This window comes from Eucalyptus grandis, chromosome 3 (assembly GCF_016545825.1).
Source record: "Eucalyptus grandis isolate ANBG69807.140 chromosome 3, ASM1654582v1, whole genome shotgun sequence".
Classification (NCBI taxonomy): domain Eukaryota; kingdom Viridiplantae; phylum Streptophyta; class Magnoliopsida; order Myrtales; family Myrtaceae; genus Eucalyptus; species Eucalyptus grandis.
The window spans coordinates 3,540,240-3,562,967 of NC_052614.1; the positions used below are offsets into that span (position 1 = coordinate 3,540,240).

At 40.2% G+C, this 22,728-nt stretch overlaps 2 protein-coding genes across 11 annotated transcripts in view; both read right to left on the bottom strand.

Moving 5' to 3' along the window:
- The window catches only part of LOC104438856 (adenylate kinase 5, chloroplastic-like), a 51,341-nt gene extending 36,523 nt beyond the window's left edge, over positions 1-14,818 (bottom strand). Inside the window, exons 1-3 of the transcript XR_005549647.1 lie at positions 14,783-14,818; positions 13,876-13,949; positions 13,683-13,775 (exon numbers count right to left, since the gene is read on the bottom strand). The gene's annotated coding sequence lies outside the window, so the exon portion shown is untranslated. The remainder of the gene's footprint in view (positions 1-13,682; positions 13,776-13,875; positions 13,950-14,782) is intronic.
- LOC108953938 (toll/interleukin-1 receptor-like protein) overlaps positions 10,237-22,728 on the bottom strand; it is a 74,058-nt gene continuing 61,566 nt past the window's right edge. For 8 of the 10 annotated variants that reach the window (XM_039309117.1, XM_039309110.1, XM_039309112.1 and 5 more), the window contains 4 exons: positions 11,491-11,597; positions 11,301-11,410; positions 10,490-10,626; positions 10,360-10,395 (listed from right to left, as the gene is read on the bottom strand). Coding sequence is in view for 2 of the 10 variants with exons in the window: in XM_039309121.1 (XP_039165055.1) it covers positions 10,274-10,284; positions 10,366-10,395; positions 10,490-10,626; positions 11,301-11,410; positions 11,491-11,562 (360 nt within the window). In the remaining 8 variants the exon portion in view is untranslated. Of the gene's footprint in view, positions 10,285-10,359; positions 10,396-10,489; positions 10,627-11,300; positions 11,411-11,490; positions 11,598-11,729; positions 11,935-11,970; positions 12,037-12,143; positions 12,606-22,728 lie in introns of those variants that run through there. The other 2 variants (XM_039309121.1, XM_039309120.1) reach the window with 2 other exon arrangements.

A 22,728-nucleotide genomic window follows, 5' to 3' on the forward strand; every position in this document is an offset into this window, starting at 1 on the left:
ATACCGGTCGGACCGGTTGGGCTGGTTCGGGTGAACCGACGGCACGTGCCGCATGCGTGTGCGGGCTGACGTCACGCAGACGTCAGCCGGCACGTGCCGCGCGCGTGCCGGCGTCCGCGGTTCGAGTCGGGTCGGGTCGTCAGCCGGTGACCGCCCGGCGAACCGTCGTCGTGCGACGCGTCATCGATGACGTCACCCCATCGGTTCCGACCGTTGGGTGACGTCATGCCGCGTCAGCACGTGTCGGCTTGCGGATCAGCGCGTGCCGGTTTGCCGGTCGGCGGCGAGCACGTGCTGGGCGAGCTAGGCTTCCGGGCGCGTCGCACCCACGCGCAGCGGCTTCTTGCCGCGCGTGTGGGCGCGTGCGGCGTCGCCCGGCGGTGCTCGACGTATCGCCAGACTCGTCTCGACATCGCCTTTCTTCCTATACCATCAGAATTTGATTTCGACTTACGCAAACTCGGAAAAAAGGCCGAACAACACTCGGGTGTCGGGATTTCTCGCCCCGATCCATATGGTCGAAATTTTTTTTGCGAAAAAACACTCAAAAAACTTCAAACAGGTCGGGAAAACGTGAACTAGGGCTCTGATACCAATGTTGGGAATAACGGATCCCCGAAAACCGGATTCGACACTAAATCAAACCCCTAAAGCAATGCGGAAGATGAGCCCGGGAAAACAACACGTATCACCGATCCTAAAGCACACCACGGATTCGAGTGTACCTTTTAAGCCACAGATCAGACACCGACGCCGATAGAGGAAGAGAAACTTGGTCCTGTTCGATCCGGTGAAGCAAATTCACCTTCGCGCCTCACTGTTTGCCTTTTTGGAGAGAAAGCGAGAGAGAGAGAGAGAAAAAGAAAAAGATGCGTACGTACGTTTTCTGTTTTCTTCCAACCAGTGTCTTCTCTCTCTCTCTCTCCTCCCTTTTATATGTCCCCCCATCCACGGGCCGTATTCCCGTGGGCCGAGCTTTTTGGGCCCAACTTGGGCGGACGGGCCTTAAGCCCATCTCATACAAAACCATCATTACCAATTGCCATGCAATTATTAATAAGAAGTGGAAGAAAGAGTCAGTTGAGAGCGAGGACCTTATTCATTACGCTCAAGTAAGTCGAAAATATAGCCTGAGTATTTTGCTTGTATATTTCCAATCGTGACCTCACCTAATACAAAAATCAAAAGTGAAATTACACAAATGAAATGTTGGTAGACGACCAAAAGTAGCTAATCAGGCCTATGCAATAATCAGAAAGTGATGGTTTTCAGGAAGCATAAGCAGGCATATGTGTCATAGACTTCTAGTCACCCGCATATGTTGTTGCTTGCTATGCGGATATTCTGATTGTACTGTGATTCTAATGCGAACTAGAACAGCTAGTAGTGGATGAGGTCAGCACTAGTCAACACAAACCTTAGTTCTATGAGATATAAAAAAATGAAAAATTTTGGTGGAAAATGATGACATATTAAGTGAAAAATGATTAAATACGGCCTAATTATTTTACAAAAGGGAAAGGAGACCAGAAGAAAAAAAAATATCGACTTTTTCCTCTCCTCTTTCTTTAGGAAATTTAAAATTTTGGATATTAAGTATTTTGGCCCAATATAAAAAATACAAATTAAAGAAAAGAACTACAAAACCCGAATTTAATTTGTAGGGGCCTTTTGGTTCAGAAAATTATTCGTGTTCGTTTTCAATGTAAAGGAAACTGAAGAAATTTTCCGACCGAAAAAAAAAAAAAGAAACTGAAATTCCTTTCCATTTTTCCGATTTCTCCCCTGAAGCATCAGCGTCAACTTCCAGGCCAGATCGACCACCCAAAAAAAAAAAAATTCCAGGCCAGCGTCTCCATATCTTGAACTAATTAAAAGACGAAAGTACAACAGCGGGCTATCGAGAAAAATCGTCTTACCAAATTTACGAAATGCTGATGAAATTGGCAATACATCTTGACGAAGAATAGCTGACCTGCTTTTATCTAACTTCGAAAGGAAATGCAAATCGTTCTAACATCGTAGCCGAAGCGCTCGACTCATCGAAACATTATTTTGATCGACCAATTGCTTCTCTGCCGCAGTGGTGAAATGAACATACGAGACTCCACTAGGTTGCATCGCTGAATGTCTTTTTATTGTCTAGACGCCTTGGAGTCCTCGAGCTCGTGAGCTCCACAAGTTCATGCGAAATTCAACCCCATCGTTCCATTGGATCTCCACAATTTGTTGAGGCCTTGCAGTTGAATCCCTCATTTTAAAACACGTCCGACATTCTCTAGGCCCTGAACATCACGAAGCTTTGAACATCCTCCAATGTGCAAAAAATTCAGGTTATTGAAGCACGAGAGGTCTGGTAATGTTTCAATGGATGTGCACCACTCGATATCCAAGTATTCCAAGTTTTCCAATCTCTCAAGACCTTTAATTTCAACTAGATTGTGGCAGTAGTTAGCATGTAATTGCTTCAAATGTGTTAATTGAGAAAGGTCTGGTCTTATAAGGTACTCACAGGAACATATATCCAGCTCTTCCAAGTTTTTCAATCTGTCAATGCCTTGAACTTGAATTAGATCATCATTCACTAAGGAAAAACTCATATCCAAGTATCCCAAGGACTCTGCATGTTCAAGGCCATCAAATTTGGATAACTTCTTGCTTCCAGATACAGTTAGATGTACTAAGGATTTTAATGCTTCCAGACCCCTGATTTCCATTAGCTCAGGGCAGTTTAGGATATCTAATTGGGACAACAATTCCAAACTTGATAAATTTGGCAACTCTTTCAACTCATCACAGCAGTAGACAAAAAGCTTCAACATTCCTGAGGGAAGCTTTGGTATGGATTCCAGCAATTTGCATTCATAAACAGTGAGCTCTTTTAGATGGAATAGGTGAAAAAGTTGAGGCAATGTGTGATCTTTGACGGGTGACTTCGGAACCGTTAAACAACTAGGAAGCGGCGGCGGCGAAGTTGGTTGCAACAATTAACCGAAGGTGTTGTAGAGAAGGCAGCTTAGGGCCTGTTTGGCAACTTGCCAACATGGTGCCAAATTCTGATTTTTGTTCCCGGAATCGGTTTGGGACGAGAATCGCGTTTGGTAAATTTTTGTTCAGGAACAAATTTGTCCGAGGAACAATTTTGGACAAGATTTGAGAATCTAAAAAAATTGATTCTACGTCCGAGAATCAGAAAAAGAATCAACACGGTAAAACCTTGTTCTTCTCTTTCAACATCTCGGTTGCCCGCCGCCGGCCGCCCGGTCGCCGGTCCGCGAGGTCGCCGGAGGCTCGCCGAGCCAAGGCGAGGTCCGGCGAGCTCGCCGAGGCAAGCCTAGCCACCGGCGAGGCCGCCGGCCACTTTGGGTGGGGCTGGGCAAGCCTCGCCGGTGGCCGAGCGAGCCTCGCCGGCAGCTGGCGAGGCTCGGCCTCGCGGATCGGGCAAGGTCGAGCCTCGCCGGTGGCCGGGTGAGGCTCGCCGGCCATCGACGAGGCTCGCCCAGCCCCGGTGTGGCCAAGCCTGGCCTCGCCGAGGCCGGGCGAGGCCCCGGCCACCGGTGAGGCTCGGCCTCGCCGGATCTGGCGAGGCCGAGCCTTGGCGGGCCGGGCGAGCCTCGCCAGCTGCCCGGCCGAGGCTCGGCCGACGAAGGTGACCTCGGCGAGGGCGCGCGCTCCGGTGGCGTCGCGAGCCCTCGTCTGGCGTCGCCGCGTCCGGCGACCGGCCAAATGAAGAAGAAGAAGAATAGGAAAAAGGGGAAAAAAAGAAAAAAAAAAAAAGAAAAAAGGAAAAAAGTAAAGAAATTATTTAAAATTTATTTAAAAATCAAAATAAATTATTTAAAATTTATTTAAAAATCAAAAGAAATTAATTTGGAACAGAATCAATTAATACGGTACCAAACGCAATTCTATTCAGAATAAAAAATTTTGAAGGTTACCAAACGCGCTTTTTACTCGGGAATCGGTTCAGGAACGAATAATAAAAAGAATAAGTTCGATCGAATCAGCTCCCGGGAACAGAATCGTTACCAAACGCGCCCTTACTCATTCTTTTCGGCAGCAATTGAAGCATCTTGCAGCCACACAAGTTAAGTTTTTCAAGATGAGAAAGCGTATTGAATGTGTCGGAGAAGCCGAAATGCCCATCCAACTTAATACAAGGACCCTCAGTGAAGACAACCCATTTATAGGAAATTCCCCTCCTAGCCTCTTGCAGCACGAGGCATACAATTCTTCAAGGTTGCCCAACTTGCCTATAGTACTCGGTAAATTACTCAATTCACTTGCAGTAATATCCAAAAGTTTCATGTTCTTCAAATCTCCAACAGATTCAGGTAATTCTCGAATGCTTGTAGATGGCCATGTATTTGGATCCAAACATTTCAATTGCCTAATTGGTTCAGAATTGGAGCCAAGTACAATATTTTTGCACCAATAAGAATTTTCCTTCCCTTTGCCTAGTGACAAGTGCTGCAATTTCACAAGGGATCCAATGCTCCTTGGAAGTTCAGCCAAACCGATACACGTATTCAAGTCAAGGGTCGACAAATTTACAAGATGGCTCATTGAGTCGGGAAGTCTAACCAATGACCTGCAACCAAGGGCATGAAGTATCTCTAGCTTCTTCAAAGAACCTATCTATGGAGGAATTTCCTCTATGGCAGTCTCGTTTATGTTCAGTTCCTTCAGTTCTTTCAATTTGCCCATTTCTCTCGGTAGCACTCGGAGATCCGAATTATTCGATAAGTCTAAAGAAATGAGGCCCCTGACTTCTCCGATAGAATGGTGAATTTGCCTTAGGTGACAATTTGCAAGGATTAATATCTCTAAATTCTGAAAAGTTGAGAGATCGGGAGTAACTTTTAATTTGTAGCAAAATCCAAGTTTTAAAACTTTCAACTCCTTCGCCACCTGCAAAACAAAATGAACAATAATTTTTCGCTAAAGAATAAGTCATTACAAACCCAAAGACAAGACAATATGCTCTCTGTCTGACCTTGAGATGACTCCAACCTTCCCAAAGCTCTGAAATGCAGCTACCTGATAAATCAAGTATGACTAATTCCTCTAGATGAAAACTAGTAGCCATGACTGCACTGTTTCTCTTACACGTAAGCCATCGCAACTTAGGAAGCAATCTTTTGGAATCTCCAATTTGATTTCCAGAACACACTTCAAGGAACCTTAAGTTCGGTAGTTCTTCAAATTGTTTAGCTGTGAATTTTGCGAATGGGAAGAATTTGTTGAGACGAAGGGCCTGAACGTGAAGTTTTTCAAATCCCTGCACATATGTTGCACCAAATCAGCCAACAGTGGACCAATATCACTTTGCCTTTCGTTCTATAGTGGTGAAGTTGACGCTCAGGTCAGACCAAATTTTATCATGTACACAAATATATTTTTTTGGTTAATGAATAATGTTATGTAATCTTCCCCTCTGAAGTTACGACGAAACATTTTATATGTTTGTCTTGAGATCTTCCCTTCTTTGGTTTGCGTTATTTCTCCCATTATCTTCTCTTATTCGATTAGAGAATCAGTGCAATAGGTCATTTCAAGGGGAAAAGCATGATGGCTCAAATAACGACTTAGAATGAATTGATACTAACATCAAGTGCATGGAGTTTACTGTCTAAACCCAAAAGTTTTCTTTGCTTAGCTTGATAGGAAATGTGTACCATGAATAGATGCTAAGAACATTTCATCCTAACCACATCAAGGAAATAACATAAGGAGAATAATCTCAGCTGTGAGATCTAAAATTGAATCCAATTGAAAGAATTCATGTAAAAAGAGAGTAGAACGACCATAGAGGTAACAATTACCTTATTTCTCTGAAGTACTTCCAAGGCTTCCTTATGGATCCACAACCTACTTTGATTCATAAGTGCATTGCGGCCTTCTTGATGAACAATTTCCCTACCAAAGTCCCTCAGTTGGTCATGCATTTTCAACTCATGATTATCTCCAATTTTTGTTAGCGACATAAACTTCAATGTTTCAATCCCCATGCTCGAATAAAAATCGCAAGCACCCTACATGTAGGATGCCGTTCTTAAATCAGTTCCAATAAATAAACAAGCAATATCCAAAAATATCTGTTGTTCCTCATGGTTCAGTGCATCATAACTTATCCTCAGCCTCTCTTGCACTTCCTCATTTGATACTTTCCTTAACCTTTTCAATGTGTCTTGCCAAATAGGTTGTGTTCTCCCACACAGAAGCGAACCTATAACCTCAAGAGATAAGGGAAGCCCTCCAGTAGTGGATACGATATCATGAGATAGGGACTTGAATTCAAATGGAGGAGAGTCCCTTCGAAAAGCATGTCTACTGAACAAAATCAAAGATTGATCCTCAGCCATTTCATTGAGTTCATATGGGTAGTTCACCTTAGCATGGTCAAGAATAGACTTTTTTCTTGTGGTAATGATTATCCTACTTCCCCTCTCAAACCAGTCACCTTTCCCAATTAAAGCTTTTAGTTGATAATGATTATCCACATCATCTAAAAGAATTAGGACTTTCACATAGTTAAATCTAGATTCGAGGGTCCTAATTGCTGCATCACTGTTTGGCGCTTTTTCCTCCGTTCCTTTTATATCGCTTATTAATTGCTCCTGCAAACATAAAATGCCCTTGCGCTGCGAGGACTCTCGAATATCCGCAACGAAACTACGATGTTGAAATTTGTCGGAGAGCTTATTGTAGATGGCCTTGGCCAAAGTTGTCTTACCAATACCCCCCATTCCATGAATACCGAAAATTTTGGTAGCATTGGGGTTATTATCCAACAATCTCAGAATATCCGCCATAGTATTATCAATTCCAACAAGGTTTTCAGTAACAACTAGCTGATAGGCCTCTTTCAACTTGGTCAAAACTTTTTCGACGACCATTTTCACCAATTTTCCTTCGTAGCTGTTTATAAAACATGCAAGCTAAATTGAATTAGAGGAACAATTATATCCTGTTATATCTCATTATTACCACGCTGCAGCATGTACGAGTAAAAAAAGCAAGCACAAGTTGTGAAACACAAGATAGAATAGCCTCCTCTACAAGCAAGATCCGGTTAAAAGAAATAAAATAAGGTTTCTATAGAAAATGAAATACCCGTTAGCAGTTTTCTCCGATTCGCATCCCTTTATAGAACCCACTTCGTGGAGTGCTTGTTTCCATTTGGCAACCTCTTCCTTAGAATACTTTCCACTTAAACGGGAGAAAGCCTCTCCAAAGCTCCCTTTCTGGTCTTGTACATCGGCTGGTTCAACTCGGTAAAATATGGGCAAGACAATTTGTGCATCACTCTTCGTGCACTCAATCATTTGATCGAGCTCTTGGAGGCACCATTTGCTCGAAGCGTAGTTCTGAGAAAGAACCGGAATGGAGATCTTACTATTCTTAATGGCCTGGAGAAGGTTGTTGCCGATCTTCTTGCCTTCGTGAAGCTCATTGTCGTCTCTAAACACGTCGATTCCAGCATCAACAAGGCTGTTGTAGAGGTAATCCACGAAGGTTTTGCGAGTGTCCATACCTCTGAAGCTCAAGAACACGTCATAGTTGTTACTTCCTTTCGGAGTGGCGGACGAGCTAGGCGCTGCGTTATCATCTGCTTTTCGACGTGGGATCTCCTTGTTGCTCTGGACAAAATAGGATGCGAGCCAAGAGAAGGGACGTTGCATTTTTCGCTCCTCCGACGACTCTTGAACCGAGTCTATCCGTTTGTATGAAAGATTAAAAAGTGCCTAGATCCGGGTTCTGCTCAAGAAGATGACCATGCGGAGCTGAGTTTTTCACAATTTCTACTTCAAGAGGGGGAAAAGAAGAAGCAGACGAATAAATGAAGAATGACCGAGAGACAGTCGTCGCGTGAAGAGGCTCGACTGGTGAAGGTGGCCGCCTTTCGCTTTTTGACAAATTTCATTTGTCGTGTATTTCCCGTCATGACGTCCTTTTCCTTTGGTTGACTGGATCTAGCGGTGGCTGGGGCCAACCACTTCTTACCGGAAATCGGAGAGGGAAAGACGGAGCCTCCTGTTTCTCTCACACTCAATCGCCCCCTCGTATGACACGTGTCGCTCATTGAATGAGCCAAATGACATGACACCACTTGCATATACAATATTCTTTCTTTGATAGCCGTCTAAATTTGGACTTTTTACTTATAATTCAATCGCGTTGAAAATTAGGAAATAAGTTTTAATCCTTAAACCAAAAAAATAATTTTCAATAAATTACATCGCTTATAGGCATTATGAATATTTGCATTACTAATGAAAATTATTAAAATTTTCAAAAAAATCACCATTAAAAAAATATTATTACGAATTATTATTACTTTTTAAAAAAGGGGAGGACCGAATAGGGCCGGGTCAGGGCTGGGCCCGCCCGGCCCTCATTTTCTCCTTTTCCCCAGCCCCGCCTCGTTCTCCCTTCTTCTTCTCTCCTCCGCGGCAAAAACAGGGGACGCGCGACGAAGGACGAAGGACGTACCGGGACGGCAAGCGCGGAGAATGTCGCGAGCGCGACGCTCGGCAACGACGACCTGCGGGCTGGCAACACAGATGGCGTCGTCCTTGGAGAGAGAGAGGGAGACGAGATAAATTGGGAGAGGCAGCTCGTTCGAGGAGAGGGTTGTTTTTTTGCTTGTTCGGCTGTGAGAGAGCTTGAGAGAGATAGAGAGAACGAAGCCAAGAGAGTGGTCCGCCGTCGCCGGAGGCCCGACCATCAGTCGCCGTCCATTGCTACACCTCATCCGAACCAGGTAGGCCTCCCCGAGCTGGCGGGTGCCCTGTTTTTCGGAAGCATGGGGCCGGAGCTTGCGGCCGACCAGTTCGCGCGAGCTCCGTTCTCGTTTGTCCTTCATTGATGCTACTGTGTGTTCTGGTCTGCTGTGTTAGGGACCTAGGTCCGTCTTCATTCTCGGTTGAGCCGGAGAAATTGTAATTATTTATATGGTTGTAGAGTAATATCTACTCTTTTTTTTTTTAATGATATCATTTTGCCGATAATTTTATTGGTTTTATGTGTGTCAATATAACAAAACATAATATACTTTTGTATTCCAAGTTGAGTTTGGTTGTTGATATATATATATATAGATAGATAAAATTTTTTGATAAAAGTTTCCAAAATTATTCTTCCAATGCTAATCATGTTATAGCTTTCTAAAAGCTTATTTTTTAACCTTGAACCGGCCATGATCATTGATAATTTCTTCCTATATTTTTTGTATTTATAAATAATTAATAACTAACTGTATTAATAATACGTTCTTTTGTTGCGTTATGTATGTTCCACATAAGAAATTATCACTGTCCTTTTTCATAATTTTCTTCTAAAATTCAATAAATACTGGTCGTTTAGCAACACTCAAAGTCTACTATATAATAATCAAACCATGCTAAGTACACTTTAAAGAAAATATGTGATCTTAACACGTGCAACGCATGTGACTAGTCTATTGAAAGGTAAATCAGCCCTCCAAGGAGGTGGTGGAAGATGTTGATTGAAGTTTATCTCAATTGAAGAATGAGATAAAATGAAGATATTAATTTACTGTGACAAAATCATGGCACATCAACAAGATGAAATCCTGATTGATCAACTTGAATCTTGACCAGCCCATTTAATTTCCATAAATGTGTTCATATCTCAGGAGTAAATTGAGTTACTTAGAGATGTGCCATGAGTTTAGGGCTGGTAAAATGGCGCTCTTAGCTTAATGCATAAATTAAGCGATCTATGTCCTAAACTGTATATATTTTAATCAAATTGAGCAAATGAAGAACATGCAACGCTTATATTTTAAGCATTTTGTTAAGAAGGGCCCGGGAAGTACTTGATAAGACTGACTGTCCCTCTTGATATTCACAATTAAAACTTTAAAAATTGAAATTTTCTTCAGTAATTATGCTTAACAAGTGCTTTAAGGACACTCGTTAACAAGATCCATATTATAAAGAAACAATGCGCACATAAATCACACTTGCATTAATTTTGACATGCTCATCGGAGAGATATGTGAATTGCATGCTATGCACTGTGCATATGGAACCATACTGCGGTTAGCATCAAGGGAATTTTTGTACCAACCGTTGTCTCGTAATTTATAACGGCACAAAATCATTCAACCCGATTATTCGGATATCTATTTAAAGATACTCTATGCAAAAAGAATGGAATTCAATGGGCGAGCTTATAGATTCATCGGGGCGGAGAAGTAAAGTCATGCTTTATGCGTAGCTTCCTGTCTACTGCAGTATACGGCTCAAGAAACTGCTACACACAGTTCAAGGTTTTGATACTTAGAAAAGCTCATGATTAACGAATGGCAAGTCACACGTAGTGATTGATTCTTTCCATATTCCGGATGTGTTCTTGACTTGATTTCTGCAAGTGATTTACAAAACCATAAGATATGATCAATAAGTCAAGATGAGATTGGGAAGACAAAGGGAAGGAGAAGAATCAAGACAATACTAACCTCGGTTTCCCAAGGAAGGCATCGTTGACTTCATCACTACTTGGTCTTCCATTGAATGTTGAAAGCAAGATATGCTCCTCCTTCCCAGATGGCTGATCGACTCATTTGTACAATTCGAAGGGTAGGGGTAGGACATCCTGGAATGAAGAATTCATATGTCATTCAACTTCATTGAAAACTGCAGCAACTCCAATTTTGATTTACGCAGGGATGAAGCTCTTTGAAGCTGAGAGATATTGATGAAACTGAAATATGAAGCAAAAGCATAGGCATTCGCTTCTCGACACACATATCAATGATATATGACATAATGTTCGTCTGATTCTTGCCTCAGTGAAACAAGAATCGAGATTCTTACTTCCAACATACTACGCGTTCAGGCTCAGCTACCAGACAAACCAATAGACCTTTGAAGTTAGCCAACAATCTCCTTGAAAGAACAGATAAACAATTTCTGGAGAGTACCAATGTCTTGACATCTACACCATTGGTGGATAAGATAATGTTTTGCACACCATCAAGAATCACTTTTTCATGCATCCAGAAGGAAATGCATACTTCCACACGCAACTTTCATTCTGAGAAAGCTTAGCAATTCTTCTGCGTTGTCCTTTTTCTTCGGCTAGGCAAGGGGATGGAGAAAGCAGAAAAGGGAAGACCTCTGGTGGTAAGGACGGGCCACCCCCAAGGCCAAATCTTGATTGATTCTAGCTTTATTGCATGCAAATTCAATCATTCATTGTGCTCAAACAGTACTGCACGGCCATGGCTCTTTAATATGAGGTATGTGTCCGAAAGAGGGGAAATTTACCTGAGAGCATCCATAATTGGGTATTGAGTTCCTCCATAATAGAGAAGCCGGAAGAAATAGCAATTCTCAAATGATGCAGCATACTCCAGTCTCTTGTTTCGTCCCACAGTCTTCAAAACAAGTTTCAAGATAAAGAGAATCAGTTCAAATCTATATCCATTTTGTTTCCCCATATTAACATTGTACTTACTTGCATGATACTACTGGAACTAGGTAAATCCTGGAGAAAAAGAGCCATGCTCATGAGAAAGAGGCAAAACATTTGTTGCAGACTCTGCTAAAACACTGGATGCAGGTCTGCAGACAAAATGTTAAGCGATGGATTAGGAATGGTAATAACATGCAAGCATTACTCTGAAGAAATTGCTCAGTTTCTTGGGGTCATTTTATACAGGATTTTGGCTGATTTTTGTTTGAAGAATAGCTTACCTCTGTGACTCTGTAAAACAAGGAAACATGACTGAGAGATGATTTCTATAAGTCTCTGTTTTTGTACTGACCAAATAATGACCAGCTGCTGCATATGGCTGCAGCCTCACTTGTAGGACATTATCGGACAGAAACGTGGATATTTATCGACATTCATCAGCTAAATATCTCGCTAAGTGCAATTAGAGCCATAACCCAAGCAATGAAAGTGTTCAACTCAACAGAAAATTTTGGGACAAACCTTAAGCCTAGGATTGATGAGGGTGACTGGACGCATACCAGCAGATTCAGTCATCCCTCTGAGATCCTGCAATCTCAAAATCAAGTGGTGCTTAACCATATAGTTGCGGCATATGTCATAAACTGGACATAATTGCGAAAGGATTAATGAAACACTTGCTATCAAGCTCTTACATTGATGGTACAGTTACCCACAGCATTTTGAGGAGCCACCAAGATAAAAATGTCATCTTGCTTGACAACCTAGATTTAAGGCTTAGTAAAGTTACATTTGTGAAATGATTGCCCAATGAAATGGCTCTTAAAAGCGACATAAGCTAATGATAGAAATGCTGCTATGGATCAGAGGTGGAATAGCAATTTAACATCCAATGCATCTGATGCAACGACCATCTGAGCATACGAGATTGATATATGAGCCCTCTCACTATCATAAACATTTAAGCCCCCATGAGTCAAAAAAGGAGAGGCAAAAGAACTAAGTCAGATTTACCTTAACACGTTTTCCATCAATGAAAGAGCAATAACTCTGACAAGTTCCATCAGAGTACCTATTCTATAAACATCCTGTCCAGATTGCATTACTAAAATATGGTTAAATTCATATTATCTGTTTGACGAAGGACCAAATGTTCTCATACAATCATCTTTATCATTTCTGGGTTTAGCTCTGGGATATTGATTTCTACCGGAAATGTTTACGAGAAGAGCAGCATGAGTTTGGCTTTGGGAGTAACATGCATATTTTGATGAGAACTGTAATAAGATGAAACAGGGTAAATCTTTCGAGTAGGAAGTTCCCCTTGAATTTCCAGCTTTGGATTCTTTCTTTATCAGTAAAAAGAGGATCAGCTTGATTTTAAATAATTGGAAGTCATGATTGTGGAATTATAAAAACAAATAAACATATAGACTTAGGAAATCTAAATCTCTCGTTAGTTATCAAAGACGAATATCCTACCTTTAGTCTTGTTTTTCCATCATATAGGGCTCTCTGCATAGCTTGAAGCACATCGTCATAGAAATATGTCCCGATTTCTCTAGAGTACGGAATATTATTCAACCTAGTAGGTATTCCCCGCCATTTATCCTGTAGAATGCTAAAGCAAAATAAGGCAAGAATATAGCACAGATATTAATCAAAACTCTGCATATCCATGATGCAGCTTTCAAACTAGGGACAAGGATAAAAGTACAGTATGTTGAAGTACATCTTTTTTAGTTGCCTGATTTGGTGGCGGTGAGATCAGATACAGGGTTCCTGAAAGAAATGTCACAAGCTTACAAGACATCGGGATTAAGAAAATCGACATTCATGAACATCAACCCTTTTCTTTGGATAGAAACCTCACAAAAGGACTTGTCTCATCCAAGATAATAATTGTCCTACAATACATTCCTTACCAGTCTTTCGACAGTACTTCCTTCAGTTAAGCAAAACTAATGCTTTGAATTGTGTTTCTAGAATTCCATGAGAAGTAACTCATCCTTCGAATCATTTAAAGTTGGCTGTACTTTCCGAAGCTTTGCTACTTAGTTGCTATTGCTAATTCTACATCAACACATCCTTTCAGTCAATGAGTGGAAGTCAGGATCCTTCATTTCCCTCTAAATATTGGTGGCCTCTCACTTCTAGGAAAAGAAAAATAGACTCACGATTGAAGTATCAAACGAGAGCGATCCCAATTGCAATTCGGATGATATTACTCATACCTAGTTTTGTAGTTTTTGCTTTATCTTTTTGGATCCTTGACGGCAGTGAGTCTACTTCACTGAAAACCACATCTTTGGGCGATTTCCATCAATCTGCACTCTCCAAAATGCAATTCATCACAGGCTGTTACCAATTGCCATACAATTCTTAATGAGAAGTGGAAGAAAGGGTCAGTTGAGAGCAAGGGAGGACCTTATTCAGTATACTCAAATAAGTCGATAATATAGCCTGAGCATTTTGCTTGTATATTCCAAATGTGACTTCACCTAATGTGGAAATCAAAAGTAAAATTACACAAAGGAAATGTTGGTAGACAACCAAAGGTAGCTAATCAGGCCTATGTACTAATTAGAAAGTGACAATTTTCAGGAAGCATAAGCAAGCATATATGTCATAGACTTCTAGTCACCAATAGATGTTAATGTTTCTCATGCAGATATTTTGATTGTGCTGTGATTCTGGTGCAAGTTGAAGATAACGTTTGATTCCGATGGAAATTGGAATAGCTAACAGTGGACTAGGTCAATACTAATAAGCACAAACCAAAGTTCAATATGGGATATAGAAAAAGAAAAATTAAGGTGGAAAATGATGACATATTAAGTGAAAATATTTTGATTGGAAAATGATTAAATTCGACCTAATTATTTTATGAAATGGAAAGAAGACAAAAAGAAATTATCAACCTTTTCCTCTTCTCTTTCATCAGCGAATTTAAAATTTTGGATATTAAGTATTTTGGCCCAATGTAAAAGATACAAATTAAAGAAAAGAACTAGAAAATCCGAATTTAAGTTGTAAGGGCCTTTTGGTCCACGGAAATTATTTTCATGTTCGATTTCAACGTAAAGGAAACTGAAATTTTCTGACCCAAAAAGAAAAAAAGAAAAAAAAAAAAAGAATCTGAACTCCTTATCATTTTTACGATTTTTTTTCACCTGTGGAGAACTTCTTTGATTTTTCCCCTGAAGCATCGCGTCAACTTCCACGCCAGATCGACCACCAAAAAAAAAATAAAAAATCCAGGCCAGCGTCTCCATTCGGCGAACTAATTCGTAGACAAAAGTACAAAGCAGGCTATCGAGAAAAATCGTCTTACCAAATTTATGAAATGCTGATGAAATTGGCAATACATTTCAAAAACGCGAATCGTTCCAACATCGTAGCCGAAGTGCTTGACTTGTTGAAGCATTATTTTCATCAATCAATTGCTTCTCTGCCGCAGCGGTGCAATGAACATACGAGATTCCACTAAGTTGCATCGCTGAACGTCTTTTAGAGTCTAGACGCCTTGGAGTCCTGGAGCTCTGTGACCTCCACAAGTTCATGCGAAATTCAACCCCATCGTTCCGTTGGATTTTCGAAATTCGATAGTTGTGGACAGTTTGCTGAGGCCTTGCAGTTGAATCCCTCATTTTAACACATAACCGACTTTCTCTAGGCCCTGAACATCACGAAGCTTCGAACATCCCAAAATCTCCAAATAGGTCAGGTTATTAAAGCACGAGAGGTCTGGTAATGTTTCAATGGATGTGCAGCTCTGGATAATCAGGAATTCCAATGTTTTCAACCTCTCAAGGCCTTTAATTTCAACTATATTGTGGCAATGATAAGCGTCTAATCGCTTCCAGATGTGTCAATTGCGAAAGGTCTGGTCTTATAAGGTTTTCACAACCACTTACATCCAGCTCTTCCAAGTTTTTCAACCTGTCAAGACCTCGAACTAGATCATCATTCACTAAGGAAGAACTCATATTCAAGTATCTCAAGGACTCTGCATGTTCAAGGCCGTCAAATTTGGATAAGTTCTTGCTTCCAAGAACACTCAGATGTACTAAGAATTTTAATGCTTCTAGACCATTGATTTCTGTCAACTCTCGGCAGTTTTTGATATTTAACTGTGACAGCAATTTCGGACTAGACAAATTTGGCAACTCTTTCAACTTATTACAACCATGGACAAAAAGCTTCGATATTGCTGAGGAAGCTCAGGCATGGATTCTAACAATTTGCAATCGTAAACAGTAAGCTCTTTTAGATGGATTAGGTGAGAAAGTTGAGGCAATGCGTGATGTTGACAAGTGACTTCTAGAATTGTTAAACCACCAGGAAGTTCTGGTAATGACTGAAGTTCGTAACAACCAATCAACTGAAGGTGTTGCAGATAAGGCATCTTACTCATGCTTTTCGGTAGAGATTGAAGCATCTTGCATCCGCATAAGTCTAGTTTTTCAAGGCAAGAAAGCTTATCGAATGTGTCAGGGAAGCCAGAAACGTTCGTCCCACTTAATACGAGAATCTTCAGTGAAGACAACTCATTTATAGGAATTTCCCCTCCTAGACTCCTGCAATGCGAGGCATGCAATTCTTCAAGGTTGCCCAACTTTCCTATTGTACTCGGTAAATTATTCAATTTACTTGTAATATCCAAAATTTTCAAGTTTTTCAAATCTCCAATGGATTCAGGTAATTCTCGAATGCCCTTACATGGCAATTCCTTTATATTCATCCGATTCAATTTCCTAATTGAATAAGGAAGTGATTTCTCGAAATGTCAATTAGGGTAACCCAAGGAGGTGTATCCTCCTCCTTGCCTAATGATAGGTGTCGCAATTCCACAAGGGATCCAATGCTCTCTGGAAGTCCAACTAATGATTTGCAACCACGGGCGTAAAGTATCTCCAACTTCTTCAAAGAACCTATATCGGGAGGAATTTCCTCCGTAGTAGTTGTTGGAGAAATCTTTCCAGAATATTTTGAAGCTGACAAAACATTTCTATCAGTCTAAGTCTGGATATCGATAGTTAAAGTCTCAAGACTTTATAGTCTCAAGACTTTGTAATCTCAAGACTCAAGACTCAAGACTCAAAATTATTCTCACCGACAGTCTTTCTAATCCAAAGTGTTGAAGGAAATCCAAAGCCGAGGTTTATGGTTGAGGATTTGATCCTATCCTCTACGGAATAGATTCTTTGGTTGGATAATCATTTCGGATTCTTTAATTCTTATCTAAGATCAATTGAAGATCCGATGGTCGACGAAATAATCTTGGATTATTCTATTCTTGGAAACCGAGATCCCGATTGTATGGGCGAACAGATTGATGGGCTATCATCGATTCCTTAAAGAGCTCGGATGATCTTCTTGATTGATTCCGTCCAACGGGTAGATTGGAGGAATTCCTTTGGTAAGTGCCAACGGCTATGATGGCATGAAGGAGTATAAAAGGAAGACGTTCTAGTTGTCTTAAGGGTGTGATCGATAGAAAAATTCCAGAGTCGAAGATCCTTGATTGTTAGTTGAGACTGAGCGAAATTGTATACGAGAGTGTTTATACTTGGTGACGCCTTGAGTGAGTGTGGTAGATCATCTACACCTAGAAATCAAGGAAGATCAACTATGTAACAACTCTTTGATCATAGTGGAATCCAGCCAATCGGCTGTCGGTGCGAAAGAGTGGACGTAGGCTTGAATCAAGCCGAACCACTATAAACCGAGTGTTCAATTCTCTCTTTCCCTTACTCGATCTTGCGATTGAATTTTTAACTGTTGCAAATTCTCTAATTGTTTAAATATCGTGCAAGCTTCGAAATTTTTTGTATAACTATTCACCCCCCCTCTAGGTACTCGTACTAGCTATTTCAATTGGTATCAGAGCTCGTGTTCTTACTTTGTTTGAAGTGTTTTACTTCAGAGTAAAAGATCCATGGCTAGTATGCTAGCACCGGGGCTGATGGAGGGGCAAAGCAATACGAGACCTCCCTACTTCGATGGAAAGGATTACAACATCCGGAAGAACAAGATGAAAGCTTTCCTACGATCAAAGGATCCTCGGAATGGGACGTAGTGGAAAAAGGAATCACTCCTGCTGCTGCATCAATCTTGAAAGAGGGAAAGAAACCTTGAAACCAGCGGAATGTCTCAAGAAGAAATAAACAAGAGACAAGCACTCGATGCTAAAGCAATTTATTCTTTATATTGTGCTTTGTCACCAACTGAATATAATGAGAATATCTTCTTGTGTCACAGCAAAAGAAGTCCGGGACATGTTACATATCACTTATGAAGGGACAGGTCGAGTGAAGGAGACCAGAATTAACATTCTTCTTGGTCAATATGAATCCTTCAAAATGAAACCGGGAGAATCTATAACCGACATGTTTAGTCGTTTTATAGATATTGTCAATGGTCTTGAGAACCAAGGACAAAAATTTCTGATCCCATGAAGGTGAACAAGCTTCTACGTGGACTCTCCAAGGATTGGAATCATATAAAGACTTCAATAAGAGAGACGCAAAGAATCATGCCATTATCGTAGACGAACCTGATTGGAACTCTTCGTCTTACGAAGTGGAACGAATTAATGAAGACGAAGATCCAAGAGGTAAGAAATCTATTGCACTAAAATCAAATGATGATTCGATGATGCAGATTCTGAAGATGATATGGATGATGAGGAGCTCGCCCTCATGATAAGAAGATTCATAAAACTAAATAGAAAAGGCAGAAGGTTCATCCCAAAGAAACAAAGTTTTCGAGACAGCGAGACCAAGTCGTTGATGATGAGGAACCAAACAAAGATGTAGTTTGCTTCGAATGTAAAAAGAAGGGACACATCGACCCAACTGTCCTCTTTTGAAAAAGAAAAGAGGAAAAGCTGAGAAATCTCGAAAAGCTCTTAAAGCCGAAAACGGAGCGATACGAGTGTGAAGAGAGTGATGAGGAATATGCCAACCTGTGTCTAATGGCGCAATCGGACTCGGACTGGATCGAGACTCAGACAGTGAATTTGAGGTAAGTGATTATAAAATCCCTGTCAAAGTCTCTAAATATATTGATGAGTTATGTTTTAGTCTTAAGACTTCTCTTAAAAGGATTTCCAAACTTAAAAAGGAAAACTCAGTTTTAAAACAAAAGGAAAACATTTTAGAAGAAAAGGTAAAAATTTAGACTTGAATGTTTCTACTCTTAAAGAGAGTGAAGACAATCTTTCAAAAGAAAATGCTTTCTTAAAAACTGATTTATCAAATATTTCAAAGAAATTTTCAATAGGGTCCGAAAAACTTGAAAAAGTCATTTCAATCCAAAGACCTTACTTCAATAAGTCGGGTCTAGGTATGACAGCTGAAACAATCCCTTTGATTGATTTTTCGAAAGTAAAAGAAAGAATTAAGAAAAGACCATCGAGAGAGGCTTATAAAAATCATTTCAAAAGAGTTTTTGTAAAGCCTGTAGGTCGAAATGCTTTAAGGTGTTCTAAGTGTAACAGTCAGGATCATTTTGAAAAAGAGTGTCCTATGGTTTGGAAGCCTGTTAAGAGAGTATGGCCTAATAATGCTCATCCTACTAACACCAAAGGACCCAAGAAAATTTGGGTACCAAAGAAAGCTTGAGACTCTTTTTTGAATGCGAGGTCTCTGTCAAAAAGAAGGTAAAGTGGTATCTTGACAGCGGATGCTCAAGACACATGGGGAGACTCAAAATGCTTCATAAAGCTTATTAAAGTAAATGGTGGAAAAGTTTCATTCGGAGGAAATAGCAAAGGAAGTATTGTGGGATTCGGAACTGCGAAAATTGGAAATCTCACAATAAGCAATGTCTCTCTAGTGGAAGGACTCAACTACAATCTACTCAAAGATTAGCCAATTGTGTGATACTGGTTACAAGATCTTCTTTCAAGAAGGCATATGTTCCGGAATTAGCAAAGATTCGACTCGTCTTTCATGGGTCGAAGGCATGGAAACATCTACCTCCTTGATGTAAAGCCAAATGAAGAACAATGCTTAATCTCAATTCAAGATGAAGCAATTCTATGGCACAGAAAACTTGGCCATATCAACAAGAAGCAATTAGCCAAAATCTCTTCAAAGCAGCTTGTTCGAGGTCTACCTAAACCGCCATACCAAAAGTCTCGACTTATGCACTCCATGCATTCCGGGAAGCAGTGTAAGAAATTCATTTAAGCAAATAAATCATGTATCTACTAATCATGTAATACGGTTGCTTCATATGGATCTCTTCGGACCAACAAGAACCCGTGAGCATTGGAGGTAAGAAATATTGTCTAGTAATTGTAGATGATTACTCTCGTTTTACCCGGGTATATTTTCTTGCAAATAAATCGAAACCTTTTCGTACTTTGAAAAGTTTGCTAAAAAGGTTCAAAATGAAAAGGATGTGTTATTTCTAGTATAAGAACAGATCATGGAAGTGAATTTGAAAATCAAGATTTTACGAGATTCCGTGATAAATCGGGTGTTAATCACATGTTTTCCTCTCCGTATACTCGAGCAAAATGGAGTTGTGGAAAGAAAGAATAGATCTCTTCAAGAAATGGCTAGAACACTTTTAATTGAAAGTAAAATTTCTTCACGATTTTGGGCTGAAAATTTGTTTCAACTACTTGCTATATTATAAATAGAGTCTTTCTAAGACCTATTCTTGATAAAACCCCATATGAATTGTTCAAAGGTAAGAAGCCTATTGTTTCATACTTTCATGTGTTCGGTTGCAAATGCTTTATTTTGAAAAATGCAAATGATCGAGTTGGTAAGTTTGAAGAAAGATCGGATGAAGGCATCTTCCTTGGATATTCTACATCAAGCAAAGCCTACAGAGTCTACAACAAAAAAGCCAGTCTGTGGAAGAATCAATGAATGTCAAATTCCAAGACTCAGTGCAAGATGAATCCAGCCAGACTCAGTACGAAGAGACTGAATCCGCTCTAGATCTTCAAATGTCTACATCTCAAGAAGCATCTCAGATTCTGGAAGTCCATCATCAAGACGCTCATGGAGAATCAAATAAAGAAAAGATCATCAACCCGGTAATGGAAGCACAAATCCAGTCATCCCAAAGATCTTATTATTGGCGAACTTAATGAAGGAATCCGCACTGATCAAAAAGGCATGAAGAATCTAGTCTTTGTGGCTCTCATCTCTGAAATTGAACCAAAAAGCATAGAAGAAGCTTTATCTCGATGAAATGGATCGAAGCTATGCAAGAAGAGCTCGCATAGTTCAACATCAATGATGTCCGGGAATTGACATCTAAACCAAAAGGTAAAACTGTTATTGGAACCAAATGGGTATTCAGGAACAAAATGAACGAAAAAGGAAAAGTCGTACGAAATAAAGCAAGACTCGTGGCCAAAGGATATACGCAAGAAGAAGGAATAGACTATGACGAGACTTACGCACCCGTTGCAAGGTTAGAAGCTATTCGTCTATTACTTGCGTTTGCTTGTTACAAAAATTTCAGGTTATTCCAAATGGACGTCAAAAGTGCTTTCCTAAATGGATTTATCCATGAGGAAGTTTATGTGGAACAACCGCCTGGATTTGAAGACCCAAAGAAGCCGACTCGTCTTGATTGAAAAATGCTGTATGGTCTAAAGCAAGCACCTCGAGCTTGGTACGACAGACTAAGTAAGTTTTTATTACAAAATGGTTTTGTCAAAGGTAAAGTAGATACTACTTTGTTTATCAAAAGGAAAACAAAAACTTTTTACTTGTTCAAATATATGTTGATGACATTATTTTTGGATCCTCTAATGAAAGTCTTTGCAAGAAATTTTCTAAGTCTATGCGGGATGAATTTGAAATGAGTATGATGGGAGAGTTAACATTCTTTCTTGGACTCCAAGTGAAACAAATGAAGGAAGGAACTTTCATCCATCAAGAAAAATATGCAAATGATCTTGTCAAAAGGTTTGGATTGGAAAAATGCAAAAAGATCGACATACCAATGTCATGTTCTCAGAAGATAGACAAGGATGAAGAAGGGAAGAAAGTAGATCAAAAGCTGTGGGAGCATGATCGGTTCACTTCTTTATCTTCGCTTCTAGACCTGATATTTTGTTTAGTGTTTGTATCTCGTGCTAGGTTTCAATCGATCCTAGAGAATCACATCTCATTGCCGTGAAACGAATTATCAAATACGTTGCTTCATCTTCAAGCATCGGTCTTTGGTATCCAAAGAGGGAGACTTTAGTCTTCTAGGATACTCGAGATGCAGATCCTGGCCGGTTGCGAGTCGATAGAAAGAGCACTTACGGAACTTGTCAACTACTTGGAAACAGAACGGTGTCTTGGTTTTCGAGGAAGCAAAGCACCGTAGCTCTTTCAACGACGTGCGAGTATGTAGCTCTTGAAGAAGCTTTGTTCGCAAATTCTATGGATAAAACAACAGCTACAAGACTTTGGCATTGAAGACTCATGCACGAAATCGATGTGACAACACCGCGCTATCAATCTCACCAAAAATCCAATCCTTCATTCAAGAGCAAAGCATATTGAGATTCGACATCACTTTATTAGAGATCATATTCAAAATAGAGAAATCTCGATTCAATTTGTTGATTCAAAAAGTCAACTAGCGGACATATTCACAAAGCCTTTGGAGAAGAATCAGTTTGACTTTATCCGCTCGAGACTCAACATTTTGAAACTTGAAGAAGTTAAAGTCTAGAGACTCACCAACTCTAAGACTCTGATCTCTTAGACTCTAAGTCCTGAGACTCAGACATTCGTGGCTAAAGACTGTAAGTTGTATCTAAAAGGTACTAATTGTCATTTAGTTATATTAACTCGAAAAGGTACGATCTTTTATTTAATAATTTTGGCAGTTATTGATTTTGAAAAGAAGTAATCGTTCACTTTCCTTGCACCGATTGAACTTCCTTTTCAAAACCGAGTTATATATATACGAGTTTTTTTCCTTTCCCCAATCTTCAAAACCCTAAAAGGCACTCTCCTCTCGATACTGTTTCTACTCTTTGTTCATCGTCGAGAAAGTGGTCATTTTTCTTGGGAAAGCAAGCGAAGGAATCCTCCAATAGACAAAGAAAGATGTCGTCTTCGAGGAAATCATCAAGAATCGCAAACAGGGGACCACAAAGAATGAAGAAGGGACCGACTCATTTCGATCTCACCGAGGAAGAAGACTTACCAAGTCGGCCGACAAAGTCCGATTCGCTCTCCTCCACGTCATTCAGCATCTCCCGCCCCACAAAGTGCAAGTCATAACGGAAGAAGAGATAATCGA